This window comes from Chenopodium quinoa, unplaced genomic scaffold (assembly GCF_001683475.1).
Source record: "Chenopodium quinoa cultivar QQ74 unplaced genomic scaffold, ASM168347v1, whole genome shotgun sequence".
In the NCBI taxonomy this organism is placed as follows: domain Eukaryota; kingdom Viridiplantae; phylum Streptophyta; class Magnoliopsida; order Caryophyllales; family Amaranthaceae; genus Chenopodium; species Chenopodium quinoa.
The window spans coordinates 1,033,028-1,055,237 of record NW_018745454.1 but is presented as its reverse complement, the minus strand read 5'-3'; the positions used below and the strand labels follow the sequence as shown (position 1 = coordinate 1,055,237).

General features: G+C 35.5%; 3 protein-coding genes across 3 annotated transcripts; all 3 read right to left on the bottom strand.

Moving 5' to 3' along the window:
- Positions 1–544: 544 nt before the first annotated feature.
- On the bottom strand, positions 545–3,860 carry LOC110714339 (NADH dehydrogenase [ubiquinone] 1 alpha subcomplex subunit 2-like). The gene is made up of 4 exons (XM_021892843.1): positions 3,702–3,860; positions 3,311–3,407; positions 3,014–3,120; positions 545–954 (listed from the first exon to the last, which is right to left on the bottom strand). Exons 2-4 carry the CDS (start codon positions 3,394–3,396, stop codon positions 851–853), a joined length of 297 nt encoding a protein of 98 aa, XP_021748535.1. The 5' UTR covers positions 3,397–3,407; positions 3,702–3,860; the 3' UTR covers positions 545–850.
- Positions 3,861–5,151: 1,291 nt separating this feature from the next.
- On the bottom strand, positions 5,152–6,353 carry LOC110714427 (calcium-binding protein CML24-like). The gene has a single exon (XM_021892938.1). The coding sequence runs from the start codon at positions 6,163–6,165 to the stop codon at positions 5,482–5,484; it is 684 nt and encodes a 227-aa protein (XP_021748630.1). The 5' UTR covers positions 6,166–6,353; the 3' UTR covers positions 5,152–5,481.
- A 1,145-nt stretch (positions 6,354–7,498) lies between these two features.
- Positions 7,499–21,187, bottom strand: LOC110713906 (brefeldin A-inhibited guanine nucleotide-exchange protein 2-like). Its single transcript, XM_021892346.1, has 11 exons — positions 19,666–21,187; positions 15,815–16,132; positions 14,690–15,035; positions 13,990–14,412; positions 13,604–13,893; positions 12,568–12,841; positions 11,248–11,747; positions 10,840–11,161; positions 9,664–10,042; positions 8,613–9,298; positions 7,499–8,465 (listed from the first exon to the last, which is right to left on the bottom strand). The coding sequence occupies exons 1-11, from the start codon at positions 20,910–20,912 to the stop codon at positions 7,857–7,859; spliced, it is 5,394 nt and encodes a 1,797-aa protein (XP_021748038.1). The 5' UTR covers positions 20,913–21,187; the 3' UTR covers positions 7,499–7,856.
- Positions 21,188–22,210: the final 1,023 nt, after the last annotated feature.

Sequence of the window (22,210 nt, the reverse complement as noted above, 5' to 3'; positions counted from 1 at the left end):
ACTTATTTTTATTTAGCCTAAAACTAGTAGCTTATCAAAACATAAGTATAATTGAGCTTATTCAAATTAAACTGTCATAAAGTTGACTTGTCTAAAATACTAAATAAGGTGAATATAATAAGAAATTAATTGTGTAAAGGAACACCTGCAAACAGCCTGATGAGTGAAAATTTTACAAGGGGTAGAACAGGGACCAAAAGGAAAAGGACATCTCCAATTTTTAATTTATTTATTTATACTTCGTACGATGTATTTTATAACCTCATATACAAACATTTAAAAAAAAAAAAAAAGAAGTGTATATTCAAGAAATAGTAATGGGGGCAATTAACTACATATAAGGTATCCATTAGTTTAAACATGGACTAATCAGTAATCACTAGCTCAGATTAGATCTTTCTTTCAAAAAATATAAAATAAAAACTAGCTTAGATTAAAATATGGGCCTAGCCGTTCTTCAATGGGCTGAGAAGGAATTGGGCTTGGCAATTAAGCATTGAGTCCTACCCAAAATAACAATCAAGTAGATCTTAACTTGTTATAGTAGACAAAAATTTTGGTTAAATTTGCTGAACAATTCCCAAATGATGGTGAATTTATAGGATGCTTATTACAGTTTACAACTCTGAAACAGCCAAGGAAGCAACAGTTGAACAGTGACTGTAGCTTAATGCCCTTCTGCTGCTTATAATAGAGGACAAATGCTAGTTCATTTCGATAATACAGGGGAAATAAGAAAAGAACAAAATGCAATTCACTCCCTTAAGTATGGCTGAAGCAAAGAAACTGACAGACAGTTCGGCTCATCTAGCAGAGGGGTCCAACTGCTCAAAGAAGAGCTGAAGAAGTCTCAAGCTTTAAGAGCTTCCCCAGCTTTCACAAGATCCTCAAGCGCCTTTGAAATCTGTCCCTCATTCATGCCATCCAATCGGACGCCTTTTTCAACACCAAAGTCTACACAAAACAGTGCATTATGTCAAATTTAGTGGTGAAAACTTTCACAAGTAGCCAATGAAAGAGTGAAGACATATTGCTGGGACCAAAAATGCCACAGATGAGAAACATATCATTCACAATTTTTCACTCTTCCAATACCAGTTTCAAGCATCAGATTTGACATCAATCCTAAATGCCAATGGAATTGAAAAAGTCTATCTACTTTTGACATATCTACAATGTGTGATTTCCTAATCTACTACTAGAACAGCATAGATAGCAAAGTGCTTCCGTCGTTCATCATGTGAGTATCATGTAAAATTTAACATAAGTGCTTTTAGCTGATAGCCTGAACTAAAAAGCCACTGTCTAATTAAGGTTTGCTTTGTTTGGCATCAGACTTTAGCTGTTAACAAATATTTTCTCAAGTAATGTAGATAAACACTTTAGTTCATAATCACTCTATTAATTAAGCAACGTCCAACATATTTCTAGAAAACTTGAAATGTCCAGAAGAAGGTAATATTACAGTGTATCGCAATGCAAGTATAAAGGGGACATTGAGGATCAAAATATAGGTTTGATTTATAATGAAAAGTATGCAGAAATAAATGGTGGAGCAATTGAGAGGAATTGAATATGAGTGGTTCATTAAATTGGAATGGATTGGTATGGAATCTCATACTAAAAAGGTGTGGATTCTAAAACCCATACTAATCTTTTTGTAATGTGGAATGGATTATATGCTTCATAAATAGTATAAAGTGTGGATACCGGGCGGAGAAGTGGGTATTGGGATTCCATAGGTATGGGATAGAGTTAAAAATGCCCTTAGTTGATTGGGGGAAGAGGGCATTTCCATCGCGAAGGATTCAACACCATGTCATTAGATCTGCCGGTACCTTAAGATTTTGGACAGAAGATCAGAGCTACAATGAAGTCTGGCATAAACATAGTCACCTAAACTGTGGTCATGAGCACAGCAGAATGCTCAAGAGTTCCACAACTAAAATCCCTAAGTCCCTAACATATTGGAACTTAAGAGCCTTCAAAGTGGAGAGAGCTCATGACCAAAAATATCCTAAAAACTTGAGCTGCGATGATTAATCAACAGGAGCATCATAACCGTTATAGGGTGATTTGATATGGACTGAGATAATTAGAGACTGGCAAGAATTTATGACAAAATTAAGAAAAGAAAGAAGGCATGAGAAAATAGAGAAGCAGAAGCTTTATTAAAGGTGCTATTAGATCACCATTCAACAATACAACCCAAATGAATGAGATAAGGACTACATTCTGGAAATCTTTCCTGATTATATACCCCCTTTTATCAATACTATATTCATTCTCTCTCCTTTAACCACATTCCATGCCCAGCTCATGCCAACAGCAAGGCCTGACTGAATTCTGACAGTATCAAGGTGGTTTTTCCCCTCCACTCACATAGCATAAGAGTGAAGTGTGAAGGATTAGTGGAGGCTGAGGTCAATGTTTAACAATAGGTAGAAGCATACAAACTCCTCTATGTCGATTCAATTCCTAAAGGTGACAGCCTCAGGTACCATCACAGAGCGGGTAATCCTAATTCTAGCCAAAGTGCAATGTTTTCTTGAACTTCACAATTGGGACCACTAGTGCTGACATAAGGAGTTAAGGACCATGGACAGGACTTCAGTAGTGATATATTCCCTCAAACAGATTGTCCAGGCTTAAGATTTTCTTCCCAATGTGGTTTTAAGAAAAGGGTAAAAGGGCATCAGAATGAAAGCAATGAATAGAAACAAAGCGAAATTTAAGATATCACAGGAAAGAAATTTGGATTACCCTTCTTAGATCAAACTGCACAAATTCAATGACTTACTAAACCAAGAAGAAAATATACGAAATACAGAAATAGACTTTCACAGTTTCACCATGACAACAAAATAGCAGAAATGACATACTGATAGGAATACTAATTATCTTCACCAGCATTTCACATATATTCAGAATTTGAAAGGCCATAGATGAGCATGAAATGCAAAGGGGAAAAAGGATAAAATCGAATGTAAGCATAGAATTCCTTAATCCTTACCATATCTAGCCCAGAGCTGGGGCTCAACACCACGGCTCTCACGAATCAAGATCGGCAATTTAGGATTCAATGTCTTTAGCTCCTGGTAATTCTTCTCAACAAAAGTTCTAAGACAATTCAAAGGAAAGTTTAAGAAAAAAGATATACATCTCATCCAAATTCACAAAAAAACAGCTTAATTGTGACTTTCCCATTATCATACACAACATCATTATACAAAATAAATATTCAAATCCAAGGAACCACAAATTTAATGGGGAAAATTAATCAACAATCCAAAAATCCTCGAAAGCATACCGTGCTTCAGCACTTGCAGGAGAAGTTTGGCAAAATAGGACCCGAAGCTCCTTCAAGTTCTTGGATAATTGTCCTCTCCAAGCCATGACTATTCAAACTACGTTGATAAATTCCCAAAAAAATTAGAAAAATTATCTTTGAGTCTAAAATCTACAAGAATAAGAACCCAGATTCAATTATCAAATTACGCTCGAAAATTAAGATACATTTTCTTCTCTGGCATTAACAACAGTCGTTACGATCTTTCACACCTTAGTAATTTATAAGCAACAGTTCATTAATCGACTTTAGAAGAACCCTAAATTGATTATACTAGAATTAGATCAACGATAAACCCTAGATTGCGAAATTGAAGTTCAATGATTACAAAAAAAAAAAAAGAACATCTTACCACAGAAGCTGCTTCAATGGAGGATAGAAATATGAAAAATCGTCTCAATGGAGAATATGGAGTGTGCTTCAATCAGGTTTACGGGGTTTGGTTGGTATGGTCAATGTTTGACAGGGATCGCTGTATAAAACCAATACTCGTATACGACTACTATTATAAGACCACTTTTGCGAGTTACTGCCAAATGACCCTATTTCGGTTCCTCTATCTTGTTGACCCAAGTCATCCAACCCATCTAAAAGGTGATTTTAGGATGATAACAAGTAAATCGTTCTCATTTAAGATTGGTAAAAAATGTTAAGTCTAGTTCGATGACTTGATCCAATCAATTCGTAAACTATATGTTCAATTGTTATAATACGTGATTTGTGACAACTAAGTTATAGACCTGACCTGGTTCTTCTTACCACAATTTCACTTATAACTTCAAATGAGTTAAATAATTAATTAAACTCTTAAAAGTTCAAATAGCTAAGTTTTGTGCAAATGAGTACTCCATACTAGATTCAAATACTAAAATCGGAAGTTCTAAATGCAGTACAAAATAACCTAAATGCAGAATGTAATTAAATGTGCTAAAGATCATATTACCCTTTTTATAATCTTTCACCTTAACTTGATTCACATTTTAATAAACGAATAAAGTACTCCTTCCTAAACAATCACATTCTCACTTTTAAAATTTCACCTTATAACTTTTAAATATGGTAGTTAAAAGTTAAGAGGGGTAATTTGGGAAGCTGAAATTTATCACCCAAAATCCCCTTTTACTTTGTCTCTTGATTAATAATATGCATTAGCTCAATTGTCCTAAAAAAAAAAACGGATTTTGGTTAACAAAATTAGCTACCCAATTTTACTCTTGCTCAAATCCATTTTTAGGGCATGTTCTCATACGTTTAGCTCAGTTCAGTTCAATTCAGCTCCTAATTTCCTTCTCTTATTAAATTTTCATTTCAGTTTAGCTCAGTTCAGTTCAGCTGAGTTCAATCTATGAGAACATGCCCTTAGTCTTGCTTCCAATCCAATTATTAGAAGAAGCCAAAGAGGATTTTGGTAGTTGATAGGGATACATACAAGTATTTATTGTTTTGTTAGTACAATTGTTGGATCGATCCTTTCATCCGTTGTTTGAACTAGGAATACCAACTACAATTATTTTTGTTAAGGCTCATTGCTGGCCCTACCTCCATGTCCTCTCTCAAAACATCTCTATTATGAACTAAAGTATACATATAGCAAGGTTTGTAATATCTGGTATACTTTTAAACATCTTTAGTTGTTAGAGAATATCTTGTCTAACTGGTTAGGATATAGTAAGGGCGAAATATCTTAAATTATCTTAATGAGAAAAGTGTAGTTAAGTTACGTGTATTTAAACTTGAGTGAAGCACACGATCAACAATTTGCTGGTTTAATTTCTTATAGTATATGCTTTTGTCAAACAAAATGATGCAACCAAAAACAAGCAAGTCTAATAACATTTTACAAGAAAAATCAAAGATATTTGTTATTTCTTACAGTAGGAAACCACTGTGACTATCTACAACACAAAATACAAATGCAGTCCTATCATATGCATAATTTCATACCATACATTATACAAATTTCTAGAAAAAAAATGAAATAACCAAGATCAAAGAAATTACATAAACTAACAATATCCAAAAAAAAAAAAAAAAAAAAAAAAAAAAAAAAAAGCAACTAAAAGTTAGCTTCTTTCTTCATCACAAAACAAACACAAAAAGAAGTCATCCTCTTTTGGTTTGATCATCAAAAATTACCATGCATAACCCATCATCATAAGCCTAAATTCATCAAAATTAACAAACCCATCTCCATCTTTATCAACCCCTTTAATCATAAGATTACATTCCTTAATACTACAATTAGCAAAACCTAACCTCTTTAATACATGATGCAACTCCTTAGCTGAAATTAAACCATTCTTATCACAATCAAATACAAGAAATGCATCCATTAGATCATCTTCCTCAAACCCACCACCACCATCATCATCATGATCTTCGTCGACAAACACATCATCTTCACCATCAACAACATCATGATCATGATCGCGATGATCACTAATCATGAAAACATTCATGTACTCATTTAAATCAACATAACCATCACCATTAGCATCCAAATGTTTCAACATGGTAGCAACTTCATCACCTACTTTAGACTTATCATGCCCAAAACACAAGAGAAATTCTCTTAATTCATGAGGAGATATCTTACCATCACCATTTGCATCAATAAATTTGAACACTAACTCTAATTGTCTACTCATTTTCATGCTTGCAAATGATGCTTTCATACCATCAAACCCATTAAATCCCCTGTTCTTGGACTTACTCTTGCATACTTTCATTAGCTTTTTGAGGATTTTGTGTTGGTAAACAAGGGCTTTCATCGATTTTCGTGTCGAAATCAAGGAAGTTTTGATAGATTTCAGCATGATTATACAAGAATTAAGGAGGGTTTAAGAAAAGAAGATATTTTTATTTTTGGGTGTTTGAGGAAAGTTGGGAGTTTTAATGGGAGATGACAACTTATATATACAATACACATTGGATTAATTTAAATATGATATAAAAAGTGGTAATAATATGATAAGATGCTTACTAAGACCAAGGATATACATGTGAAAATTCCATGTGCTGTGCTTTATTATTAGTCTGTGTTCTAAAATAATACCAAATGATTTCAAAGATAAGTATGACCCACCATTGGAATAATCCAGATTCTAGAAAAGGTCAGCCACTTTAAAATCTAGTAATAGTTTTGTTCTTGGATCCTCTGTTGTAATCAAATTGTCTTTCATAAGAAAGGAAATGCAGTACATTCAATGATTTTTCATGATTATTTGTATCTATTTCCAATTATTGTACTAGTATGATTGGGTTTTGTAATTCTACCATTAGGTGGGAAATTCAACTTTTTTTTTTTTTTTGTAAATATATGAAACTACACATGTTATCGTCAACCAAATAAATTAATAGCTTGGTGGCCGGTGGCCGGTGGCCGGTGCGTGGCTGGTGTGGTAGTGCCTAGTACCTACCATACTGTAAATGATCATGATAGATAGACAACCATAGATACTTACCCGTCCTTACATTAAAGTAACTTCTTATATTGTGTCCAAACTTATTTTAACTTGTTTTTCAGATAAAAGTTAAATTCAATTATATATAATAATTGTACAACTTGGCACGCACATTAAGAAAAGAACAAAAGATTTTGTTGATTGATGGACAATTTATACAAGGGAAAATTTAACTTGAGTCTGTCTCATTCACAGCCTATTTTGTGTATATGGACTACGGAGTACTATGATAAACATCCAGGCAAAGTTGGCTGAACATACAACTTACAAAGTTGGCTGAACAATGATCCAAATTCATATTGATGATTTTTATTATGTTATTATATGCAGATTTGTATTCCCTTCTTATTCTTCTCTTCCCAAATAATGTTCCTACTGTATTCAACAACTTGTTAATCATTGAAGTTTAGAAAGAAGTGCAAATTATGATTGAATTGTGTATGAAATTTTATGCTTTTGAGCTTCATTATTGGACAATTATTTGATCCCGGCAGTTGACAAAAGACTAAGAAACCTTACCAACAATTTTGCAGCATATCTAGTTATTTACCATATTTTTCATAAACAAGGGTGCAGATTTCGTAATCGTCATGGATATGATATGGCCTTGGCATAAATTTCATCCAAGAAATAATGAGTAAATGTTTGAAAAATTAAGCTAATTATATTTTTCAGCCATAAAAAATGGAAAGTTGCCAAAACCTGTGACTGCTCATTGAAAAAAAATATTTTTTACACTAAATGTATGCAAAAAAATTAAGTGACTAAAAAATCATACAACAAAGCTCCCGATGTAAGCCTGTAATCTTAATCTATGAAACCTGATGCCATCCCATACCTTTAGTTATATATCACATGAAGTATGGAAGCAACTGGAAACATAGATCGGCCATACTAACTATGATATAGTAGCTAAATAAACTACAATATTGACCTCAGAGCTAGAAATATTCTGAAGCAAAGATGACAACAAAATCGTAACTGCAGCACCTTGGTGAAGTTATATAATACAGCTAACTCTGCTGGAGGAAACCCAGAAATGATCAACAGGATCGCAGCAGCAGGGGGCCAACTGACACATTAAGCATTTCACTCAAGGCTACCTGGACATCCTTAGAACCATGTTCACAGCTGATCAAAGTGGAAAGCAGAGGGAAGAACCGTGCTAGGTTCCTCTCAAATGAAGTTTCTGCCAAACTACATATAGCCTGCAGAGTGGTCACGATAAGAGGTGCCCGTCCAGCCAACTCTCTACGTCTTCGAGAGCCCAAGGGTATTTTCCAATGGGCCCCACTACCAGTAGAAGGCTCAATTTCTTGCCCAGACGAAGCCTCGATGTAGTATTGAAGAACCTCTCGGCAGAGATTGACAAGGTAGGATTCTATTTCCTCCTCATTGAAGTCTGCAGGTCTATCAAGCACAAGATTTTGCAGGAGTGTGAGGCACATTTGATAAGACTCGTTTTCAAGGCGTAAAAGTGGAGGATCTTGCATTTGGGTAATGGATCCAATCTCCAGCAGCTTGGAGCACAGATTTGCATCACAGTTTATCTTATGTGCATGTGATGCCACTGCCCGCAAAGTATCAAAAAGTATACTGACATTTTTCGCTGAAATATGTGTCCTATACAACATGTAGATCTCCATAGCAGCCTGCAAATTTAAACAAGGCATGCTTTCAAAATTCTGCAATCGTCATAATAGAAATTGGTCCAAGATTTGCCACGTGCCTAGCGTTAACAATTATTTCTATGTACTCATTATTTAAGAACATGCAACAGGACATTCAAGTATTTATACCTGGATCAACAAGAGCTGGACAGCACAACGGCATTTGACATCAGACACAGCAGCATAAAATTGCTGCGTTCTTAAGCTCTCTGAATCATAATCATGTGTACCAGTACCGGTAGTTTCAGCAAGATCTTGTCCACCACCAGATTCTTCGATATTCCTAACCGAACTATCCCCGTTCAAGATAAAAGAAAATTCAGGAAGGGTGGATAAGGCTGCTTCTTTCAATGAAGAGACCACTTCAAGCCATTTGTCATCAGAGAAGAGATCTCCAGAATTGCTTATCAATCGAACGTATGCAGCAATACCAATGCCAGCAAGGCTCTGGTGAGGTCGCTTAATGAAGCTCACTAACAGCATCAGAACTTTCTTTAAAAGGGGATGAACAGTAGAGTAGAACTTGACAAAAAGGTCCACAATTAGTTCAAGAGACAATGTACAAGTCTCATACAGCCATGAATCTTGATCAAATTCAGCTATCTCGCCATCACCGCCCTCTCCAAATGAGTTTTCTGTGGATGGGTCAATGGCTTGACGAACATAATCGAATATACGAAACAAGACCGATTCGAACACTCGCTCCCACAAAGGAAGCGAAAAATGTTGGCCATGGTTACGTAGAGTGTCGAACAAAATCTGCAACGCACTTTTTCTGATTTCTGGTCTTGGATCAAAACTGAGTTCTGATAGGCCTACATAGGAGAATGGAATAATCAACTTCCTAAACATACTCCACCATTATTATCACTAAGAACTGCAGCATGTAATACAGAATACCCCACGGACAAAATGAAACATAAGTTTAATTAGACAAAATCCAACTCTATATATAATTTTATTTTATGTTTTTTTAGAAACAACTCTATATATAATTGAGAATATAGGTAGAGGGACATCTTAAGTATAAAAATCAATGAACTCAATGGTCAGTTGTAAAATTGCTCACAGATTCATTTTTTCAGTTATAATGTTTCAAACTTTACAATACACATGAAATAGGTGTTAAACAAACATAATAATACAACTCTATATGCTAAGCTGTAAACATGTATCTTACCAGCCAACAATGGGAACCAGAAATACAGATGGTCAACCTTGTCACCCAACTCTCCATTTTCCATCTTTCCATCTTTCACTGTTTGCAATACGGATGGAGAGACATCCAAAGCTTCCTTATCCTTATCTTTGCCTGAAGAGCCAAGATCTCCCTCAGCAAGCTTCTCTGCACAGTAGCGCAGGAAGCCAATGGCACTGAGACTGATATCCTTGTTAAATCTGCTATTAGTAAAGGCAACAAGGCAATTTACACAATCTGTAAAAGTACTGGACTCTGTCTCAGTAATGTACGGGAAGTAGTCTCGAACAATCTTCTCCATAATCTCAAATGCTAACAGAACAATGTTTTTGTGATCATCATATGCTGCTGTGGTAAAAACCTACACATAAAAATGACAAATAGGTCAATAAATCACACAACAATTTTCCGAAACAATAACAGAATATCCAAATCTTAAGAAGCAGGACTGTCTGTAACTTCTCTCTGGGGGTAGGGCATGGGAGTGACGTATCAGATTAATCAAACCATAAGCAACAGGATTTCCCTATCAACTACTGTGATTCTTTTCACCAAATAATAATTCTTTTTCGCATCACCAAATTAAAAAAATTAATCCATTTCATTTAAGCTAGGGGATATCACAATACTAAACAAAAGATACTGGGAAACAATTGATGGGAAGATTGTTGTATACTTGTTTTGGATTAAAAAAAATAGTTGTTATTTAATCAAGAAAATGTATTGGGAGCCTTTCAGCCATCATAAATCCCTAGATAAAAATAAATGGTTGAAAAGGAAAAGCAAGCCATGGAAGGAAAGATCTGTGACCACCAACAATGTTTAAATACTTTTACACGCTCAACTTCTGATCAATTCTCAGTTCTGCCACACATGTGTAGTCAAAGAGAGAAATTCCAAGATTAAACATGAAGCGACAATGATATTTGGGCAATGCAGGATGCTGTTTTTATCACTATGAATTAAAAAAGCTCCCAATTCTTGTTAATTTAGGTAGAGCAACCCGAAGAACTGGGCAGAGATATACAAATGAGGCAGTATAGGAAGTGATGATCCACAGCAGACTGAATCTCCAGAACATGGGTCATCATTAGTCATATTGCTGAAAGAGTAAAAAGAGTAGACAATATGAGCAAATATAATAGATGAAGCAGATACCATGAACATGCTCTTCCATCCAGACTTCACATTGTTTACTCGAGATAGCACCATCTGAGACACACATCTGATGATTAATTCTCTAATCTCAACAGCACTACTCCTCCGCATCACAATGACAAAGGGCTTCATAAACTCATTTTGAAAATTATAATTAGCTAATTCTTCCCGATCCAAAAACTTCATTGATAATTGGCGCAAAGAATCCATAGCAAAAATTGCAATTGAAAGATTTTCAGAACATCCAATGGTTACAAAGAAGTCAGAAAGCACATTCCAAATGCTTGACCATACAAGCCTAATGCGGTTCATGTTGTAGTGCCTGTTTTCAAGATTCAGAACAAATTAAAGTATTAGACATCATAAAGATCAAAAGGAATTATGATAGCAATGTCACGGGACGCTTACGCAATCTCAACAATTTTTGTCAAGCTAAAGACTCGTGGATCAGAGGCAGATCGTAATTCCTCCATTGAGACCTTGCAGAGTGCCTTGACAAATTCAATTATTCCTTCACTATTTAGCTTTTGACTTCGAGTGAATATACGATTCATTTCACTGCTTCCAACTTGTTCAAGCATGTTCAAATTAGAGACTAAATTATTCATCTGTTCTGATGTAACAGAAGTGTTTCCACCAATACTAGCACTGTCATAAGAGCCTCTTCTCACAGCGGCTGCAGCATATTGAATTTTTCCAGCACCTTTTTTCTTTAGAAGTGGAAGAATATTGGACTTGGCCTGTTTTGACTTATCTTGATCAGTTTGAGGAGCACCAAAGAAAGCTGCATCAGGGGGCGCACCTTCACCAAGCAGATGCAAATGCTCAAAACGGGAAACACATGTCAAAATATGCTCCCAGGCATCTTGCAAGTAATTGCCATCTTCATCTGCAATTGTAACTATTGCCTGTGAAGCAGAAAGGAAGCACATTATCTGTGAGAAACCAAAATCTCCTCCCAAGGGAAAATTTAGGGCAAAATATGCATTAAAATACAAAGAAAAGTAAAAAATCTATTTCCTTTTAACCTCTTACAGTCACACTACCAATAGGAGCTAAAATAAACAGTAGCGGGAAACCAATTAGAAGCAACTATTAGCTGGGCACCTCATTTTATTCTTTCTCAATGATTGTGAGCAAGAACAACAAAGAGAGTATTCACAAATATGAGGAAAATTAACCATAGTTCCCCCTTGTGGCAGATAAGGAGTCAAGGATTATTCGAGCTAGTTTGAAGAATAATACTATACAGACATACAAAAACATATAGTGTATATAAATGAGGATGGTAAAAGGGAAAATCCAATCGAGGAAAAAATTCTTTATATAGCATGCGGTATAATACTGGTCAATAGTCTGCATACTTTGATTCATATAACAAGGCCCTCCAATCTCCAAAATGATAAAGGAGTCTTACATAAGCAGTCATACATCAATTGCAGTCAGCAGAGAAGCTGTTTCAATTAGATCCTAAACAAGAAATGTGATCAAAACACCTAATACTTCACAACAGTTATTAATTAGAAATATGGTATTCAATCCAAAGCTCATTCACTCAATAATTGAAACGTCACAGTATCTAGTCAGTGATGCAAGTATGTATATGTCAGTAATTGTATGGTTTGGTTGTTTTGTAAATAATTATATAATTATTTTTTACACAAAAAGAATGCTAAATTTTTTCAAGTGATTGACACGGCCACACGGGAACCTAAGAAAGTAACTAACCTTGATAGCATAAATATTTTTCTGTTTGATTTCAGCCGGAGAGTGTAGAGAAGTAAACTTGGCAAGTGACGTCACAAAAGCATCCCTATGAGTTTTCATGGACATCACTGATGTAACGTGGATAGCATAGCGGAAACCGTCAAGGCACAATGTTATAATTTCTTCATCATCACTTTGATCAAGTGGAACACTGAAAGCAGCTAGCATAGGAGCCCAGCAAGCTTCAATCATGAATCTGAGGATTACGACATCTGTTGCAGCGTAATAAGCTGACCTGCAAATGGCTAAATAATGTAAATAACTAAAACCAATCAACAACCTTACATACATAACAAACTTTACTTTTGTCAAGAGCCTACCAATAACAGATACTGATACAATGAACAAGAAATCCTAAGCCAAGTGTATCATTAAAAATGATTAAAGAAGGCCCAGAGACCCCAGACAGAGAAAAACAAGTAGGCAGCTATAATTAAAATAAAAATAAAAAATTAAGAACAAATTATCACATTGTTTATCCACACAAGACACAACAGAGAATAGGTTGCATACCATTCAACAACATGAACTATGAAACATGGGCTCCCCTTCTTTGGTTTGTGAAAGAAAATAAGTTCACATTCAATACCATTATTTTTTCCCTTTTCCCTTCTTTGAGCAACAGCTTGCTAAAATTCTAAATCATCAAAGCACATGGGAATCGGAAATATTCTAATTACTAGCAAGAGTCTAAGCCATTTTAAAAGTTGCCATAAGATAATTCCCCTCTTGAAGACAATTTTAGCCTACAACAACGGTAGTGCTGCAGAATGTGGATAAGGTAAATAAGCTCAAAAAGAACTTTCAAGAAAGAGTGTATCTCAAACTGTCACCAACACTATTTACATCAAATCTCATGAACTAAGACCTCAACAAGAAAGGCGTTATTACAGAGGCAATGATGATTGGACTCGAGTATCAACTTGATTATCTCAAACCTTGAAGCAAAATATATAATGAGGGAGCAATATATATAAAGCAAGAACGAGACACTTACTCGGACTTGCGAGCTTTTTCTTTAAATTGTTCTTGCATATGCCTTATTAAGTCATCACTAGACTCCATGTAATTTTCATCTCGCTTACGGATCACAATATTCAAGATATTGTCCAAGCCTAGGATTCTGTTGGAATTTAAAGACTGCTTTTGCAAAGAAGCTAGATCTTCTTCTTTCAACTTAATCTCATTTTTGGTTATTCGTTCATACAAGGATCTCATGTAATCCTCAGGAAGATCTTTTCCATCATCAATACCACGATTGTTCCTGATGAAATCTTCAGCAGACATCTGCATAATTAGAAATACAATGAAAAGAGGACTAAGTGGAAGCTAACTTCAAACATCAGATGAGTTTCAAATGGAAAAGAAGTTCACATATTATACCTTATTCTTAACCATAGGATTGTGGGCATCAGTGTTGAGCATTATAACTGAATAAGCAAGGACATATGCTGTGTCTGCACTCGAGAATGCCTTAGGATTACATTTACAGTAACGTTCAGCAAACTTCTCCATGATCCGATCAATCTTCTGGGCCTCACCAGGCAACCTGAAGCCTTGCAAGAAGACCCTTATTGACTCATCAAGCGCCTTGCCATGGAAATCAAAGGAATCGACATATGCATGCATCACTTTCAATGACATATCTTCTCTTTCGCCAAGATAATCACCAATTAAAGTCTTGTTCAGATCAGAAGCATCTTTCAGAAATGCTGCTATTTCCTCCGGAGAATTGCCCACCTTATTAGCACTAATAAGGAACTCAATTCCCTTTTTCGGTTTCCTATTAAAAAGAGATATACCTTCCTGCCATACATTATACATTAGCATAAACACCTAAATGCATAAACAAAAGCATTGCAAGGAAAATAAAGGCTTAACTTTAGATGCAGTACTTTAAGGAAAAGTTTTCATCACAAATAGGTGAAATAGAAATGGTAATACAAGATGAATTTTAACAAAAAATACAGTCCTTATAGTCATATGATTGGTGTTTTAGTCAAATCGTTTATTAAAGAGAAAATGCAGAGTTCCATAGTTCATCCGGCAAATACAGTGTGCATGGCAATTTCTCATAGTATACCTGAAGTTCCAGCTTGTATGCTCGGCGCTGCTCAATTGTCTGCACATCAGAAACATCATTTGAAGACTCAGAAAGACTATCAGATCCTTCAAGAGGCTCATCCCCATGGCCATTTACCATGTGAGGACTACCAGCTTCAGGACTGCTATCTGCTGGTTCGTATTTTTTTGCTGAATGAGGATCTGGGATGCGTAATTGATGGTTCATCCAGTTCCCCATTGATTTTAAGACAGCAACCAAGCACTTCATCGCTTCAAATTTCAGTGTCTCTTCTTGTGGTGGCAACAATGTAGTGGATGAGCCAGGTGGGACGCCTTGAGCTGTTTTAAGAAGGCCATTGACCATTCTGCAACAATAAGGCAATAAATTACTAGATTGCCTCTTAACAGCAATATAATCAAGACACTTTTCTCTATGGATCAGTATCAAATTCAAGAAGGGAGGAGATTTTCCCAGAATGATAATATCCAAAGGATTTTTCTACAACTACATACTCCCTCCATTCCCAAAAGTCCTTCCCATTTTGATTATGTGCGTTTGCCAATGCACGACTCTGACCATAAATATCATTAGTTGCACATTAGAAAAAAAAATGTAAGAATTGAATATTACTCCCTCCGTTTCCTAATGTTTTTTACGTTTGGAATTATGCGCAGTTATTAAGAAATTATGTAAAGTTGAGGTATGCTGGAATATTTCAATGATTGAAAGTACAATTTTATTGAAAAATACAATGTTGAGCATGTGGGGTGAAGAAATTAGAGGAGAGAGAAAGTAATAATAAGTGTTGAAAAACTATTAAAATAGTACAAAAAGTACAATAGCACATGAAAAAGTAAGGACTTTTGAGTATAAAAATTGTAAAACAAGGGTAATTTTGTCCAAAATTTTTGACTAAAATAGGAAAGATACTAAATGTAAAGAATAAAAAGGAACACCCTAAATGGAAACGTAAAAAATATTTAGGAACGGAGGGAGTAGTAAACTACTCATTAAGACAAATCATATAAGATACAACTTGACTATGTTATGTTGTATATATAAAGAGTAATTGTGAAGATTCTATCATTTTATGAATAGTGTCAAGATTACAAATGAGAAGAAAATAAAGGAACAAAGGTGTACCTCTCAAATATATTAGATGAGTTGACATCGCAATCATAGTTGATGAATATGTCCACCAAGATCTGAGAATCTTCGCACAGTTTTTCTAGAAAACGCAGTACTATCATCTTTTGCTGAAAATTTGGCTGAGTAACATTTTCTAAAACTCTTAGAACTATCATAGGGAAAAATACTCCAATCTCAGCCTTCAGCCCAGCTCTAAACCTGGCTACCAAACTCATGAAGATGGAGCATGAAAGCTGGAAAACAATCATGAGAGTTGAAGCGCTGTTCTTAAGCAATGATAAACACAGATATTGCTTGATAGCACCCAAAAATCTGCGTCAAAAAAAAACAAAATTAACAAATATGAAAAGAGATATAACATATATGAGTAAAGTAAAACACCATACATTAGAAGAATATAAGCTTCAGAAAATATAAGAGAGCAAACATCAATGAGACACAGGTAGATGATCACCAAGTAGTAAATTTGACCTAGGCCTAAAATGTGGAGAGGATTTAAAAACAATGAAATAGAATATAGGAAAAGACGTTCACATAGGTAACAGTTTTAGAGCAAGAAACTTGCAAAAGAATAAATTTGCAAAACCTGGAAGAAGAATGAAAGATTTTACAGTAACCGCAGCTCCAAACACAGATCCTGATGACTATGCAGCAATCCAAACCCCCACAATGCACAAGTAACAATACCCTTGGTGAAATATGGCAAATTTGCAATGTACACCAAGAAGTGATTGCTCAAACTCTCAAAACGAAGAGAGTTAACTGTTTTAGTCCAACATTTATTTCCACTTAAACAGAAATGATGCATGTGATATTTCAGAAGATTCATACCATCATAGTTTAAAACGAAAACTGTGAGCATTACCAATGAGGAAAATTGCAAAACCACTGGTCAGTGGTCACTGAATCATGGTAAGGACTGAGGACAGCAGACAGGTAAAAGCATTCACGGTTTGTTTGGATAAAGAAATGGGAAAGAAAAGAAGGGGGGGGGAGTAGAAGAGAAAGGGAGGGGAGGAAAGAAAGGTGAGTTTTCCTTCCAAATCTCTCCATTGTTGGAGAGATCAATTTTTAAAAATTTAAACCCTCAATTTCTCTCCCCTCCAATTCCCTTCCTTCCTCATTTGTTACCTAAATGAAAGATAATTTATCCCTCCATTTCCCTTCCCTTCCATTTCCTTCAATCCAAACAAAGTGTTAAGAAACTAACTCTGCAAACTTCCAAAGTTTGAAATAAATATTATGTAAGTTAAAATGCTTGTCGGATTTAGTGCTCAGAAACTAACTTATTTAAAAAAAAAATGTAAAACTTGAAACTACTAAAACAACATTTTTGATGTATAGTTATAGCACAAAGGATAAGAGCTTAATATTTGCAATATAAAAAGGAAAATAAAACAAAGCCTTCAGACACTTGAAACAGCCAACCCAAAAAATACAAGTGGCAATTCACTGGTGTTACCAACTATCATATCAAAATTCGGGGAAGAATAAGTAAAAGATGTAGCTTTGAAGTAATGCCTTTCTCTAATCCTTTAGGTGTGTAAACTTTGAAGTAAGAAAACGTGCTCGAAATAGATGATGTTCTTGCCAAGAGTTAGGCCCTATTTAGCAATTAGTAGATTGTAGTTTATATAAGAATCATTGCAGAAGGATGTAAGAAAATACATGTTTAATGTTTTAGCTTAGACTTAGTAAATGAACACAAGTACATGTACATTCTGTTTAACACAGTAGTACAAAATACAATCAATATTCAAAGGATTAACTAGGCATTTCGGTTTTACACCAAAAAACTACAATCATTTATGATCCTGTTACGGGCCCTATTTGGCAAACAGCGGATAGCAAGTTGCCCGGAGCATATTTAATAACACACGTTGCAGAGAGAAAGAGATAATTGATTTGATGAGCAGTAGAAATCACAGTCATAGATACCATGTTTTGCAAAATTGTTTGGTAAACTAACAGTTCTCTATTGGCAGTTTTTTATAACATTTAAAATATAGAATAAAAACATACGTACAGACAAAAACAAAAATTTGTTGTGTTGATAGATGTACTGCTTGTTTGTAATAAATTAGATTTCAATATTTTATTTAAGTAAAGCAATTCTACTCCTCAATATGCTACTCTTAATAGCACATAGGATCGGAAAAAATGTGATTTAAGCCCATTCAACCGTAAAACATACACCACCACAAATTATTCATTAGTCAAATCTACTATTTGGGGTCGAATGATACCCTACTATAGTACTCTACTATAAACCTTAAACCAAGTACCTTCATTGGCTGAATCTATGAGAATCAGCATAATGGAGATCTGTATATTCAGTCTCACCTATTTCATTCCCCCCACCATACTCTTTTTAAAACACCCTCCTATACATCAACTAGCCAATGGATTGGTGACGTTTACTCTGTCATTGTCATTCTTGTCGGTAGGACTATGCAGAGACACTATCGATCCCTTAGGGTCTTTGCAATTCTTAATTATTTCAATCAAATTTTTAAAGTATGGCAGAGCTTTTGAAAAAGTAAGAAGACCTTCTTTCTTCAATTCATGAAAAGAGGTGGACCAATGACAGAGAGCAAATGGCAGGCCAAAAGCCCAAAATAGTACCAAGCCATGTGGGAATAGAGAAATCTTCATGGAGTTTCTTAACCTGCCTATGATGGTGTCATGATAGGAACAGCAACACTAAAACATTCACATGGAAGCACACTGCACACAGGATTCAACCCTATAGAACCAAAACTGCTTATATACTAGGACACTAGGTAGATGGCTTAGCTCCATTATACAATAATAACTCTGCTAAAAATAAAAAATAAAAAAACACTTTAACATCTGATAGCACAAACTATATCCTCAAAAATCAGTAGCCCATTAACTTCAAAGCTAACCACTAAACTGTCAAAGCAGCCTTCCTAGGTTGCGTTTTTTTCACCTGAAACCCCTTTACGGTGTAGTTGTGAATTGGACTTGGTAAACCTTACCTTAAGTATATAAACCTTATACTGAAGTACTGAACTAACTTTATTAGAACTTGTTTTTCCAAAACCTTAATTCTTTAGACTGAAAGGAACCAAGCCGCACTTGGGATATTCAAGAAATTAATACATGAAATCACCACTAGTCCTATAGAGGAGCTCCTATTGACCATGAACCATTATATTCCAGCCTGAACAACTCTTAAATAACAGATATTCAAAAGAACACAGTAAATAAATAAAAAGTAAAATAAAAAATTCGCTCCGCCGCCAACCAGCAATTATTCCAAAACCATACATCATCTAGGTCTCAGGTCCTGGACTTAAAGAAAGGAGCTAAAAGGAAATAAATAATCTAAGGAGTTGCCTATATGGTTATCAAATCAAGAGAAAGTTTCAGCTTACAAGTCCTGCACAATGAAATGTCGCCTATATATGTGAGTTTTTGTTCTTAAATGAGTTGACATGGGTATGCTCAAGATCATCTATCAAATCTATACGACCTTCAGCAATGGTGTTAGCAGTATACAAGGATATACCAAATCTATAATCCCTTTGGCATTGAATACATTGCCTTCCCAAATTTCAGGTGAGACAGCATGCAATTCAGCCACCCCAAAATCCAATGACTGTTATAATAAATCCACTATGAACATGAAAAAAATGTATCTACGTTTCAACTAAAGAACAGTTCTATAGCACAAATTGCACAATGCGTGTGTAATAGTTGCATCTACTCATCACCGAGTCATAAGCTTCAGGGCATTAAGCATCATTCTATTTTCTTTTTTAAGTGCAATGAATAGCATTTCAATCAAATTGGAGTAGGAACCAAATTGAGAATGTTACCTGTCACTGGTCCTAAAAACTGTGCCAGCATTCTCCAGCAAAATCTTAAGCAACTCTAGAGCAACAATTTTACCCCTCATAAGCTGAGGGTCCGACATTGCCTCTTTGGGAGGCGTCTTCATTGACAGCTTACATAGAGCTCGAAACACCAAAAATGCATCCCTCCTCAATTTATTTCCAATCTGAACTTCCAGATCATCATCCCTCTCCAAGATCCCAGCAGCCCCTTCCACGGTCTCCCCATCCGCTAACTCCCCTTTCCTTCCTTCCAACGCGGTCTTATACATACTAATCTCCCAATACTTAGCATCCAACATATCCTTGTCCGTAGAGTCCAACAGATCAGCAGGATTCGTTCCCTCCACCGTGGCATTCACCTTCGTCTCAAATGCTCCATCGTGAACCGCCCCACCATTTCCACCACAACCCTTATCACCACCTACATTCACTGTATGCAAAACCCCATCAATGTCCTGAATTATCCTAGTAACAAACCCCTGAACCTGCTGAGTAACCCCAGGATCGGCATCCGATTTCTCAGCCGGTTCCATGAGCTCAGCAACTACAATCGGCTGAACAGGAACCGACGACGAATCAGCCTCCATTCTCCTAAAAACGATCACAAGCATCTGAATCAACGACGCTTTCGATGTCGTCTGATTCACCACATTCTTACTCCCTAAATAAATATCATAACAAGTCCTAACAATTTGCAACAAACAATCCCCATGAATCCTAAGACTAGTCGAAGTAACAGCAGAAAGCAAAGTTTTCAACACAACAAGTTCCATATTCTCATCATTACTATTAACCTCAATACACTTACATACCGAGTCAATAACTCGGGAAAGCAACTTCGACTCGGGATTCGACCCAGTTGAATCTGCCTCACCTCGAAGATACCCATGTGAGATTAGCTTCTGTAAACAAGAGATTCCAGCATCTGCGATCTTAGGGTTCGAAGACGAAGCAGCGTTGATGAAAGGAGAGATAATGAGCTCGGAATCTTCTAGAGAATACTCGTGGGTCCCACTATCGACAACCGGACCAGATGTAACAATGGCGGAAGATGGCGATTCAGGAGAAGAGGAGAGAGAATGAAGTTGAGAGGAATTGAGCTTCTCGAGGAAAGATTTGCACTCGTGAACAAGCTTCGAATTCTTCCGCCATGAACCATTTTTGATGATCTTCTCGAGAGAAGGCACCAGCACTTGTTTCAGCCGGGAATCGGCTTCCGAAGAAGCCATTCCCGATTAATCGTCGAGATCTGGGTGAAAATAGAGGTAGAATTTGGGAATTAGGGTTCGATTTTCCGGCAATTGATCGGGAAATTGGTGATCGGAGGAGAGAGAAATTGGGAAATTTTTGGGGAATTTTTAGATCGAGAAATTTGAAGGATTTTGTTTGAAATTTTGTTTGTGCTTATTAGTGAGTGAGGAAGTGGCTCAGTTAAAAGTCATACCCAATTTTTTGGATGAATTTATTTTTATTTCTAAATTTATTTTTTTGGATGAATTTGTTTTGTTTGTGAATCACTCAAAGGAAAATAATTAAAGTTACATCTCAAAATAATTAAAAATTTAGAGGGTTTTTTTATATATATAATCAAATTTGGGGATTAATTCTCTCTCTTCCACATGGAATTGGAGATTTTTTTAAAGAAACAAATGAAATGATGAATCAAGAAAAACTTTTAAAATTGTGAAAATCATGCATCTTTGTTGGCATTGGATAAATGATAGCTTGGGAAGTTTGACTAATAGGTTGGAAACATGAAGTTTTGCAACCAATTACATTATCTACTATTTTTAATTTTGATTGAGATAATTTAACAACTAGTAATGTACTAATGTGTGTAGTTGATATATCAAAGGTTTTGTTTGATAAATTTAGCAAAATTAATAAACCTATATTTAAAAAATTAATCCAAAGTTAACTACAATCTATCAACACCACTAAGATGATAGGGAGTATTGTCCTTTTCTCACTTTTTCACTTATCAGTTGTCACAACCAATACTATCGAAGCTCACCCAATGGCCACATACATCAACCCCGCATTACCTATGTTTCTAGCAATCATCCATTCTCGTGTCAGCCCAACTATCACACCCCCGAACAACCCACGGAAACATACAACAAATTTTAAACTAGCTTTAGCCAAAAAAAAAAAAATGGTTTGATTATGTATGCAGTAGAGAGATAACGAGTAGAATGCATGAATTGAGGATAATATTAATTTGTAAGTGAATCCACTAAGGAGAAATGTGATGGTGCTATTGCATATTGAAGCTACATTTTGGTTGCTGAAACATACCAATACATAGTGTGGATATAAGTGCGTTAGTATATTATTAGAGCATGAACTTGTGACAACAGGGTATCTGTGTCATAGTTCTGGCTATGGCAAAGGTGTACATGAAGGTACAATATATGAAGTATATTATACGAGTATAGCTCAAATTGCCTTAGCCTAAAGATAATTTGAGACCTGGACATATTTTGTTAATCAAATATTGGATCGAAGCAAACTCGAATTTAGATAT

Excerpts from the sequence above, each read along its gene's own strand:
- LOC110713906 (XM_021892346.1), bottom strand. The coding sequence starts at position 20,912 with ATGGCTTCTTCGGAAGCCGATTCCCGGCTGAAACAAGTGCTGGTGCCT. Across the intron at positions 12,842-13,603 it reads GAAAAAGCTCGCAAGTCCGA|GTCAGCTTATTACGCTGCAA; the intron begins GTAAGTGTCTCG and ends AGCCATTTGCAG. Across the intron at positions 9,299-9,663 it reads CTGGTTCCCATTGTTGGCTG|GCCTATCAGAACTCAGTTTT; the intron begins GTAAGATACATG and ends TCTCCTATGTAG.
- LOC110714339 (XM_021892843.1), bottom strand. The coding sequence starts at position 3,396 with ATGGCTTGGAGAGGACAATTATCCAAGAACTTGAAGGAGCTTCGGGTC. Across the intron at positions 3,121-3,310 it reads CCTGCAAGTGCTGAAGCACG|AACTTTTGTTGAGAAGAATT; the intron begins GTATGCTTTCGA and ends GAATTGTCTTAG. Across the intron at positions 955-3,013 it reads CCAGCTCTGGGCTAGATATG|ACTTTGGTGTTGAAAAAGGC; the intron begins GTAAGGATTAAG and ends TGTTTTGTGTAG.
- LOC110714427 (XM_021892938.1), bottom strand. The coding sequence starts at position 6,165 with ATGCTGAAATCTATCAAAACTTCCTTGATTTCGACACGAAAATCGATG.